This window comes from Antennarius striatus, chromosome 4 (assembly GCF_040054535.1).
Source record: "Antennarius striatus isolate MH-2024 chromosome 4, ASM4005453v1, whole genome shotgun sequence".
Classification (NCBI taxonomy): Eukaryota; Metazoa; Chordata; class Actinopteri; order Lophiiformes; family Antennariidae; genus Antennarius; species Antennarius striatus.
Window position 1 is genome coordinate 9,092,837 of NC_090779.1, and position 12,424 is coordinate 9,105,260.

General features: G+C 40.4%; 1 protein-coding gene across 1 annotated transcript; it reads left to right on the forward strand.

Moving 5' to 3' along the window:
• Positions 1 to 6: 6 nt before the first annotated feature.
• On the forward strand, positions 7 to 7,852 carry ppcdc (phosphopantothenoylcysteine decarboxylase). The gene is made up of 5 exons (XM_068312830.1): positions 7 to 202; positions 640 to 735; positions 4,921 to 5,049; positions 5,151 to 5,319; positions 6,679 to 7,852. Exons 1-5 carry the CDS (start codon positions 65 to 67, stop codon positions 6,774 to 6,776), a joined length of 630 nt encoding a protein of 209 aa, XP_068168931.1. The 5' UTR covers positions 7 to 64; the 3' UTR covers positions 6,777 to 7,852.
• Positions 7,853 to 12,424: the final 4,572 nt, after the last annotated feature.

Genomic DNA, 12,424 nt, shown 5'->3' on the forward strand with positions numbered 1-12,424 from the left:
ATTTACGGAAGCAGCTTCATACCGCGAACCAGAAGTCTTCAGCTCATCCTGGTTGTTTGTCAGCATGCAGACAAACGGTGGAGATTCTCCTCCACAGAGCCTGAAATCGAGCCGGACGTTCCGAGTTCTTGTTGGCGTGACGGGAAGCGTCGCAGCCCTGAAGCTACCCCTGTTGGTGTCCGAGCTTCTTCAATTTCCTGGGGTGAGCTGCTTTATCTAGTTGATTTTATGCGGTTTTTGCTTTTAATCGTCTGTTTTAAAAATACAGTCGCTGAATTACTTATCTAAATTCGGAGTACAGTCCATCTAAAACAGGCAAACAGCATTCGATAGCTGTCTGAAAGGAAACTAGTGTACTGAACAAGAACTGCAGGTGATGCTGTAGCTGCTGGCAGCAAGTCTGTATGACAGGAAGATATTCACCCACTGGAATGTCACCAATCTTTTCGTAAGGGAAACGTTTTCAAAACACACGTTTCTTTTTCATCGCAGTGGAGGAGACAATCTATAATCCAATTTCCAAATTCCTTGTAATTACCAGGTGCCTTTATATTAACCACCTCTTCAGCTTCACATGAATATTACTTAGAGGTAAGTTTAAAAATGGATGTACAGTAACTGTCTTGTTTTATGCTTCAGGTGGATGTGAGAGTTGTCACCACAGAGTGTGCCAAGCACTTCTATAATCCGACAGATGTTTCAGCAAAAATCTACAGTGACAAGGATGAGTGGGAGGTAACAATTAACTTATTACATGTCCACGTACAGACATTTTGAAATGGTATCTACAACTTAGTCCCTCTGACATGCTGACTGATTTCTCATTCAGATAATATTATAGTGATATAAACTTTTTTGATAGAAGTTGATTAATGCTATCATCTCCTTGCAAGTGAGAGGGTGAGTCACACACACACACACACACACACACACACACACACACACACACACACACACACACAAAAATCCATCCAGGAGATTACAATTTATGACCCAAAACACAATTTTGTTATTACTATATTCAAGTTTGAATTACAATTCTGTTGAATTTAGTCACAAAAACTACAGCATTATGTGTATTTGAGAAAATTAATGGATTATCTTCTTCTTTTCCTTTCGACTTTTCCCTTGAGGTTCGCCACAGCGAATCAAATGCCTCCATCCACCCCTGTCTTCTGCATCCTCTTCTCTCACACCAACTACCTTCATGTCCTCTTTCACTACATCCATAAACCTCCTCTGTGGTCTTCCCCTAGCCCTCCTGCCTGGCAGTTCAAAACTCAGCATCCTTCTACCAATATATTCACTATCTCTCCTCTGGACATGTCCAAACCATCTCAGTCTGGCCTCTTACTTTATCTCCAAAACCTCTAACATGTGCTGTCCCTCTGATGTACTCATCCTGATCCTATCCAATCTGGTCACTCCCAGAGAGAACCTCAGCATCTTCATCTCTGCTACCTACAGCTCTGTCTCCTGTCTTTTCCTCAGTGACACTGTCTCTAGACCAAACAACTCCACTGGTCTCACCACAGTTTTGTACACCTTTCCTTTCATTTTAGCTGAAACTCTTCTATCACACATCACACCTGACACTTTCCTCCACCCGTACCATCCTGCCTTTACACGCTTCTTCACCTCTTTTCCACACTCTCCATTGCTCTGGACTGTTGACCCTAAGTACTTAAAATCCTCCACCTTCTTGACCTCTTCTCCCTGTAACCTCACTCTTCCACTTGGGTCCCTCTCATTCACACACGTGTACTCTGTCTTACTGCGGCTAACCTTCATTCCTCTCCTTTCCAGGACAAACCTCCACCTCTCTAGCTTTTCCTCCACCTGTTCCCTGCTCTCACTGCAGATCACACTGTCATCTGCAAATGTCATAGTCTATGGAGATTCTGTCAGCCTGTCCATCACCATTGCGAATAGGAAGGGGCTCAGAGCTGATCCCTGATGCAGTCCCACCTCCACCTTGAACTCTGTCACACCTACAGCACATCTCACCACTGTCTTACAGTCCTCATACATGTCCTGCACCGTTCTAACATACTTCTCTACCACTCCAGACTTCCTCATACAATACCACAGTTCCTCTCTGGGCACCCTCTCATAAGCTTTCTCAGATCTACAAAAACACAATGCAGCTCCCTCTGGCCTTCTCCATACTTCTCTATCAACATCCTCAAAGCAAATACTGCATCTGTAGTACCCTTTATTTGGCATGAAACCATACTGCTGCTCACAAATGCTCACCTCTGCCCTAAGTCTAGTTTCCACTACTCTTTCCCATAACTTCATTGTATGGCTCATCAGCTTTATTCCTCTGTAGTTGCCACAACTCTGCACATCTTCCTTGGGCACCAGCACACTTCTCCTCCATTCCTCAGGCATCTTCTCACTATCTAAAATCTTGTTGAACAACCCAGTCAGAAACTCTACTGCCACCTCTCCTAGACACTTCCAAACCTCTACAGGTATATCATCAGGACCGACTGCCTTTCCACTCTTCATCCTCTTCAATGCCCTCCTCACTTCATCCTGACTAATCTTTGCTACTTCCTGGTCCACAACTGTCACCTCTTCTAGTCTTTGTTCTCTCTCATTCTCCACGTTCATCAACTCTTCAAAGTACTCTTTCCCTCTTCCCATCACACTACTGGCACCTATCAATAGACTTCCATCCCTATCCTTAATCACCCTAACCTGCTGCACATCCTTCCCAAATCTGTCTCTCTGTCTTGCCAACCGGTATAGATCAGTCTCTCCCTCCTTACTGTCCAACCTAGTATACAAGTCATCATAAGCTTCTTGTTTGGCCTTTGCTACCTCTACCTTCACCTTACGCTGCATCTCCATGTACTCCTGTCTACTCTCCTCAGTCCTCTCAGTATCCCAATTCTTCTTAGCTAACCTCTTTCTCTGTATACACTCCTGTACCTCCTCATTCCACCACCAAGTCTCCTTATCTACTTTCCTTCCAGATGACACACCAAGTACTCTCCTACCTGTCTCCCTGATCACATTAGCTGTAGTTTTCCAGTCATCTGGATGCACCTCCTGCCCTCCCAGAGCCTGTCTTAATTTCTCCCTAAAAGTCATGCAACACTCTTTCCTTTTCAGCTTCCACCATTTCATCCTCTGCTCTGCCTTCGTCCTCTTCCTCTTCCTCACCACCAGAGTCATCCTACACACTACCATCCTGTGCTGTTTGGCTACACTCTCGCCTACCATTACTTTGCAGTCACTGATCTCCTTCAGATTACACCGTCTACACAAGATGTAGTCTACCTGTGTGCTCCTACCACCACTCTTATAGGTCACCCTATGTTCCTGCCTCTTCTGGAAGAAAGTATTTACTGCAGCCATTTCAGTCCTTTTTGCAAAGTCAACCACCATCTGTCCTTCTGCGTTCCTCTCCTGGACACCAAACCTGCCCATCACCTCCTCATCACCTCTGTTTCCTGCACCAACATGTCCATTGAAGTCAGCACCAATGACAACTCTCTCACTTCTTGGCATTCTCTGCATCACTTCATCAAAGTCCGACCAGAATTTCTCCTTCTCCTCCAGCTCACATCCTACCTGTGGAGCATACCCATTAACAACATTGAACATCACACCTTCTATTTCTAGCTTCAGACTCATCACTCTGTCTGACACCCTTTTTACCTCCAGGACAATCCTAACAATCTCCTCCTTCAAGATAACTCCTACTCCATTTCTCTTCCCATCTACACCAAAATAGAACAACTTGAACCCTGCTCCTAAACTTCTAGCCTTGCTACCTTGCCACCTGGTCTCCTGGACACACAGTATGTCTACCTTCCTCCTCTGCATCATGTCAACCAACTCTCTACCTTTTCCTGTCATAGTTCCAACATTCCACTTCCCTACTCTCAGTCCTATACTCTTGGCCCTATACTCTTGGCGTTCCTCTGCTCTCTCTTCCTACGGACCTACTTTCTTCCTCTCCTTCTTCGACCTCCTTCTTCGATACTGATGGGGAAAACAACTTTGTTGCAAACACCTTTCTAGAACAGAGCCTTTAAAGCTAACTTTTCTCATGAGAAAATTATTACTCATTCATTCAGTTTATATTTTAATAATTTGTGGAAATTGAATGTTATAAGTTGTGGAAAAATCTTTCTATTAAATACTAGTGAAGCAAGAATAAAAACTTAGAAAACTAAGATTTGTAATTTAATTCAAAGCTTCAAACTCAGTTCACACAAGCAGCTGTTTGAAAGAAATGAGAGAAGAGTGGAATGCCCATGTATCCTTAAAGAGTTTTGTACAATATTGTGACCTCTGACACCTATGTAAGATTGATTAGCTTGAACCTGGTATGAACCCAGCTCTGAGGAGATGATTGGCCATCTCAGAGAGGACAACCAAAACATCTGGTGGATGTCAAATCCACTGGTGGCAAATCATTTGGTGACAAGAGTGTGTCGGTGTATAGCTTAAGTAGAGGAGGAAAGAATGCAAAGTGTGCAAGATGAAATGTCTCAACCAGCTGTGATGGATAACATCAAGTTATGTTGTAATAATGATTAATATATGGTTATAAAAGCAATAGCAAAATATTACATGAATAAATTATTTTGCTTACATACATGAAATGGTGTGCAATATATAATAGTTTTTCTGTGATTATATAGAAATGATTTTGAAATTATATTGAAAATACAATAAAACACCATCATATTGAGTATAATATCGGGTGGGATGAGATGGTATGATTTATTTTGTAGTTTTCCAGCCAATGGAGTCATCAGAAACTTGAGACCTAGAAGCATAGTTATGACGCAGACAAGATAAGCTACCCTGATCTGTCATTGTTAAAGGAAGAGGAGAAAAGAAATCAGTTTTTATGAGTCGTATTAGCGTGATTGCTTTTTTTTTTTTTTGTTCCAGATGTGGAAACAAAGATCTGACCCCGTGCTACACATTGAACTAAGACGCTGGGCAGACCTACTTGTCATTGCACCGCTTGATGCCAACACTCTTGGAAAGATTGCTAATGGAATTTGTGATAATCTGTTGGTGAGAACATGAAATTTTGATCTGATTACCTATATTTACTTAAAAAACGTTTTGGCTAATACTGTTAATGACATAAGTACATACTATAAAAATGTTTCCAGACATGCGTGGTGAGAGCATGGAATACCAGTCGCCCTCTCCTCTTCTGTCCTGCTATGAATACAAATATGTGGGAGCATCCAATTACAGCCCAGCAGGTATCCAGGTTGGAAGAGTTTGGTTATGTAGAAATTCCCTGCATTGCCAAGAAGCTCGTATGTGGAGATGAAGGTGGGTTTTAACACCAGAAGAAGCAAAATGATGCAGGGTGTAATTATCTACAGTACTTGTATGTTATGGAATCTAAAAGTGTATGTATCTAAAAGTGTATTGTTTTTACCAAAACAACTTATTTTACATTATTTCAAAATATGAGGAGCAGAAAAAAATTATATAACCATTCAACCCTGAAGAAAATCTACAATTAAAGGCTTTTCACCATGAATATTTAAAGAGAATGTACACCAGGTAAGAATTTAAATTTAAATGAACCTCACATGCAACACTTCAAAATTAGTTAAGAATTAGTTATATAAACATGACTGAATATGACAAGTGCTATCTAGCAGTTCATGATTCATCATATTACATCACTTGTCCGTGTAATGAATTTTCAGTATGTTTTCTATAGCAGTTTGGCATATAAATAACCTTTCCATATTTTCTTTGTCAATATGTCAATCAATTCATGAGTGTTTAAAATGGTAGAGCAACATCATAAAATTCTTATCACAATGTCCCAAAGCCCAACTCTTAAAGTTTCCTTTGAGCCAGTCAGCAGACCCACTGCTGCTATGATTAATTAGAAAAGCAGCACATTTTTAAATTGGATATATTTTAAAATTTTTGTTAACTTAACCCATCAAATACTTTAAAAAGTCCAGTCAAGTACAAATTGGAGGTACTTAAGGTACATTGAGTTTGATATCGTGATACCACGCTAGAAACCTCCATTTTTGTGACCTTATTTTAAGTTGATTTTTGTCTGGAAATTTTTTTCAGAGATTACTGTAATAAAAAGTTTAGTAAGGGAATTGGAAATGGCTCGCATGTATAATGGGAGAAGAGTCAGTACAAACAAGTTGGGTAAATACTTTAATTTTTAAACCTGTCACACAATGAAGGCGTTGATAGTAGGGTTTATTTTATTAATTTCCCAGTTATACCGGTTCTGATGATTGGGTGCTATTAGTGAAAAAAACTGTTTTTTTCTCTACCCGATGGCAATGGCAGTGAATCATTAAGAGAGACCTGGCTCTAGCAGGAAAGCAACACCTTCAACATGTTATCTTGACAATGTGATGCAATACTTTGGATTACACAACACAGCAATGTACAGTACTTACATGTCAATAACTATAGCAGTAAAATGCAACATCCATTTATGCACTACGAATATTGATCCAGAAGCCTTGTATGGAAATTAAAACACCACACATCAGAGGTTGTTTAACAAGGGCCATCTAACTTTTTCTGTTTTCTTCCCCAAACATTTAGGACAGAATAGGCGAGTTCTGGACACATACAAGAGAATACTGTAATAAGCTTGAGAAACTTATGTGAGTAATTCTGTAATTCCTTGATTTTCAGGTAGAGGAGCCATGGCAGAGGTTTCAACTATTGTCAGCGTTGTCTCACAACATCTTCAGGAAGCGGAGTCATCTCAGAAAAATCACAATGTATTGTAGATTCTTACTGGCACTAAGAAAAGACAAGTCAAAGATAAATGCTTGAATTCTGAATGTCCAAGGTCCTTCACAGCCACAAGAAATATATATTTTTTGTGTTTGGTGGGGGGGGGGACTTTTATCGTGTCTTTTATCATATTATCGTAATGTCTAATAGATTATTTAGATTATATTGTGAGCTGATGTGGCTAATCTTTAATTTACCCAGAAATGCATATTTTGTGTTGTTGTTTTCAATGCATTGTTTTCTACATGGAGTATTATATTAATTTTAATCTATAAAATGATAATAATTCTTGGAACGTTACCATGAAAACACTGACAACATTCATCCAAATCTGTATTAAGTGTAATAAGTTTAAAGATTTAAAAAATGTGTGTGAATGCTTTATTTTGTTAATTAACAGCAAAATGCCTTGCAAAAGTAATGTAACTGGTGTAAAAGAAAAATTAATTTCAACACGACACCATTTATCTCTCAGGATGAAATAAATCACCTACAGATTTGATATGGTTGTAACATTCTTTGTAAACAAGATGGATAGAGCAACCAGCTCTCCTGTTTTGCAGGGCATAGTCCTACTGTTAGTTATCTTTCCCTATTCCAAAGGCCTATTTATGGTTAATAAAAGATACCAATGTCTTATGTTAAAGGTGGTGTAAACAAAATCTTGGGTTTGCCCTTTTATCTGTATTGACTCTTGTTCTTCCTTTTTGCATACCAAACCTTTCTAAGAAGTTTCATCATTTTCACCTCTGGTAATTGCACTAAACGCAAAAGCTGAGAAACACCCCAATATTGTTGTGTTATAAAAAGAAAACAAATTGCTCCACCCTTTATTGAGATTTTGCAATATTCAATTATTACTTCTGTCAGAAATGTTTGCATTAAAGTTCTCAGAGTCATTGTGCCATTTGGGGTTGAAATGATCTGGGCCTGAGTAAAAACAGTACAGTAAGGGGCATGTCACTGACCCTAAAAGGTGATGACCCTTCCTGGATTGCAGGGGGGCCAAGAAGCAAGGAAGTCCAGGGAAAATAGAAGGTGAACATTTGTGTGTTATAAAATGTAAATCTATTGTTGGGATGGTCTTGAAACAGGTATAAAAGAACAATTTGCTGTAACAACTGTGGGAACATCACTCTTGAGTGCTCTACTCCCCATAACCGGTATCTAGAAGACGAAGAAGTATACTTTATTGATCCCCGCAAGGGGAAATTACAAAGTCACGCGGTTAGTTGACAAGTATACAGGCCCCCTGAACACAGCACACAAGGGGGCCTGTAAGCATGCAGTTAGCACAATCACATTACACACATCAGGGAGGCAGAGTGATGGGCAGCGGCTTCGGAACGCGCCCCAATTTTGAGCAGCTTGTAGGGGGGACGGCGCCTTGCTCAAGGGCGCCTCGGCAGTGGCTGGGAGTGGAGCTGACACCTCCCACTGTCAGCTCACACTCCTGGTGACATCATGGCGGGAGCGGGATTCGATCCGCCGATGGCTGGGGCGATCCATGTACGAGACATCTGCTCTACCGCTGAGCCACTGCCGCCCCTATTAAAGAGAAATGACTGATCACACCATGTCGTATCTTATAATTCTTCTGAGATTAACAACTCTTATTTAGCAGGAAGAATTTACATGACACTTCCTCAGGACAACGCCCACTCGTCTACCAGCTTTCATGAAAACCTGTCAGCCAGTTTTTTGTGCAATCTTGACAACAGACAAACACAATGAAAGCAAACTAATGGCTGTATCAGCAGAGGTAATGGATACCAAATTTAAGAGAATATTGTCAAACACAGAAGCTCACTCTCAGATGCACAATCTCATAGTTCTTTTTTAGAATTACTAAAACACAAGACAAACTGGTTGTACTGCACGGCACCACAGAATAACTCAAACTATCATCTGAAGTATGGTTGTCCCATGCTTTCCTCCCATTTGTCTTTTTTTTGTACACATACAGTATACTATTTTTTATTCAAGTCGTGGATCAATTGATTTAATATTGATAAACTGGGGAGAGATGGATGTCTCTTAAAAAAAATGTTTCCAAGACTCCAACCACAGACAATAGTGATAAAATCCATGAGTCACATAGTGTTCAACATGTTTATCTTTGTAAAAAGCTTCCATCTCCAAACAAGGTGAAACGCATCAGTCTGGACAGTGTCAGGAGGAGTCGGAGGAACCAATGTCAAACCAAACCAGACAATGCTTTGTTTATGCTAGTGAGTAAAAACAGACAGTAACAACTGTTTTTTTTGCAGAAAAGGAAGATCAGAAAGAAAATGAACTTTGTAATTTATCATATTTGAGACATGTTTGCACTGTAATGTTATAACAAAAATAAACATTTAAATAACAAGAGTCAAGAAATAAAAATTGCAACCATAATTGTCCGTACAGATTTGTTTACCAGTAATCATAAGAAGAAGAAAAAAAATAATTCCTAATTACACATGTCAGTGTTGAATTGTATTTCTTTGTCACAGAAATGTAAACTCACTCATATTTCTCAAACTAAGATTTTTGTTCTCTGCTAAAGGGAAATATTTTATAGTTGACACTTGGCACTGTCTGTATGTTTTTTTCCCATGGTCTTCAGATACGTTTTATCTTAGTTTATCTCTGTTCCCACAAAATCCAAAGGAGACGAGGGAAATGTGGTTTGCCAAAAGCCTGAGGGTGCATTGCTACTTCTGTGCTGTTGAGGTTGCTGCACATGGAGCCTTGTGAATGGCTCACCAAACAATAGACATCATTCCTGAAGCTGTGACCTGTCCCTCTGCTATTGGCTGCTGTAGTATTCTGTTAACAGTTCGACAAATATTTCACCAGCCACAGCGACAAGAGGAGTGTCATCAGGGCCAAGAGGCGTCTGTGGAGGAGTGTGCAAAACGCAGGTGTGCTTCGTGGCAATAAAGAGAGTGTTCCCACAACTATAGACAAATCATCTAAACAGATGGACTGAAGTCGGATGTGGTGTGAAATATTCATTAGCACACTTCCAAGACTAAACATGTCTTTCTCCACTGCTATTATTCTTCACACTCAGTCATGATTGTTGTGTAATGTTAACCAAAGGGAAATTTGCAGTCTTGTCAGGAAATCAGTGGTTCAATAGCTCATTAAGAAAAAAAGGTCATGATTTCCTTTCCTTGTCATCATGATGTTTCTTTGGGAGTCTGCCCAACCCGTCCAAATGTTATTTGTTGACTGGGAGAAGGCTTACAGCCGTGTCCCCGATGGCATCCTTTGGGGAGTGACCATTGCTACTGGCTATACATTCTCTGTATTCCTGGATTCAAAATGTAAAGTTTGCATTGCCGGCAGGAAGTCAGACTCCTTTCCAGTTCTGGCTGGAGTCCGTCGGGGCTGCCCCTTGTCACCAGCTCATAACCTTTATGGACAGAATCTCTGGGTGCAGCCAAGTGACAGAGGGTGTCAGGTTCGGTGGCCTTTCCGTCTCTGCTTTTTGTATTGGCCTCTTTGCACAGTGACCTCAAGTTTGCACTGGAGCGATTTGCAGCTTCATGATGAGAATCAGCACCATCAAATCTGAGGCCATGGATCTCAGCAGAAAAAAAGGTGGAGTGCCCACCGCAGGAGGAAGAAAAGTCCTTCCCTCAAGTGGAGAAGTTCAGTATCTCGGGGTCTTATTCACAAATGAGAGAAAAATGGAACGGGACATAGACAGGCGGATCAGTGTGGCATCCACACTGATGCACTCACTCTACCAGTCCGTGGTGATGAAGAAGAAAATGAGCCACAAGGTGAAATTCTCCATTTACCGCCCTGTCTATGTTCCAAGGTAAGATTGTGAGTACAAGTGGTTGAAATTAGTTTTCTCTGCAGAGTGGCTGGGCTCAGCTTTAGGGATAGATTGAGGTGCTCAGACATCCGGGATAGGCTAAAGCTCTACCAGCTGAGGTGACTCCAGCATCTGGTCAGGATGCCCCCTGGACACTTTCCTAGGGAGGAAAGTGTATCTCTAGGCATCTCTGTATCTCTCAGTTGGCCTGGGAATGCCTTGGGATCCCACCAGAGGAGTTGGTGGAAGTGGCTGTGGAGAGAAGTGTATGGGCTTCCCTACTCAAACTGCTGCCGCCCGCAACATGGATCCAAATAACTGGCTGATAACAAACAAACAAAAGAACAGTTATGTTTCTGTGTCCAGTTACGATCATTACAAGCAGTGGGTTCGGCAGTGGATTTGAAATATTACATAAAATCTTACATGCATTGTTTTTATTTTGTGGGGAGGGAATATTTTCTGTAAGACACAGTGGAGCGTGTGCCTGAACATCAAAGTTAGAACAAGATCCAAATGAGTGGGCAGCCAAATTAAAATTGATACCAGCGTGATTGCAATTTTTTAAATCATTGTCAAAGACTCATATTAGGAGGGTCAAACTATCACTCTAAAGTGCATAATGGGGAGCTCTGTATAAGTATCGTTGCAGTTTGATAGATACTCACAGCGGCACAGCATACACTATAGGAGATATTCAAATGGAATATCTGTTACACCTGTGAGATACGCCTGTGAGATTCTTTCTGTGACAAGTCAAAACATATGTTGCCAAACTGGATTGGACTGGATTTTCTTTTATTAGCATCCTTACAAAATAAAAAACATAATTATGAGGTAACCACTACCATTCAATAGCACACTTTAGAAGTTTTTAATAACATCAACAGCAGGTACAATTAAAACATACTTGGCACCAACTACCACACAAATATACATATATGGGTCATGCAAGAATGGGATGCCCCAAGGATTTTGCGGAGATTATTTCATCACTGCCAGGATGGGCCACTCTGTTTATAATGACGGCGGTTTGTGCAAACTTTTTGGTGGTGGAATCTCAGGCGTAAGACAGTTGTGTAGGTGAAAATGGCAATATAGATGTCCTGCGCTGGTGAGATCAGCTCACAGGACAGTGCAGACATCTTTGAAAGAACACTTGACACAACTTCTAGTGACATGCACACTCCCTCAAAACTTCAATATTTATGTCATTGTGTTGTGTGATAAAATTGGACATTAAAAAAAAAAATTGAACGGTGAGAGAAGATACTAAGTAACTTTAAAAGAAATGTGTCTAAAGCAAATTCCAGTAAAACCAAGGTCGCCCTATCACTCAGAAATAAAATGGTTTAAGCTGTAAAATAAAAACTGAGATGTCTTCTCAAGGCAAAATCAATTTGCAAGATATAATCGTTACTTCACTCTTCATGCACTCACATTTTCTCATATTACACATTCCCACTTGAACACACACATTCTTCCTTATCGTCATTGCTGAATTGCTCTACTCAAGACGTTCAAAAAGAAAACTTTTACTGGTCAAAGCTTTGATCCCAACTCGAAAGATACCCCCATGCTCAACAGGGTTTGCTGAAAATATCTCTTTCTAAAAAAAAAATTAAACCCAATTTAAATAGGGCCTTAAAAAAAAGTTCACCTGACAGGTGGATAAGTCCCGCGGGCAATGGATTGTGATTAAATTCTACAAAACTGTAAGTAGTTTGAGCAAATAAAACTCAGAAGCCGTGAGAAGTAAAGTCATCTTTTCTTTCTAGCTTATTTTGTGTTTGTGGCCTCGGGGACCATTCCAACGTATTTCATCAG

Excerpts from the sequence above, each read along its gene's own strand:
- ppcdc (XM_068312830.1), top strand. The coding sequence starts at position 65 with ATGCAGACAAACGGTGGAGATTCTCCTCCACAGAGCCTGAAATCGAGC. Across the intron at positions 736-4,920 it reads GTGACAAGGATGAGTGGGAG|ATGTGGAAACAAAGATCTGA; the intron begins GTAACAATTAAC and ends TTTTTGTTCCAG. Across the intron at positions 5,050-5,150 it reads GAATTTGTGATAATCTGTTG|ACATGCGTGGTGAGAGCATG; the intron begins GTGAGAACATGA and ends AAATGTTTCCAG.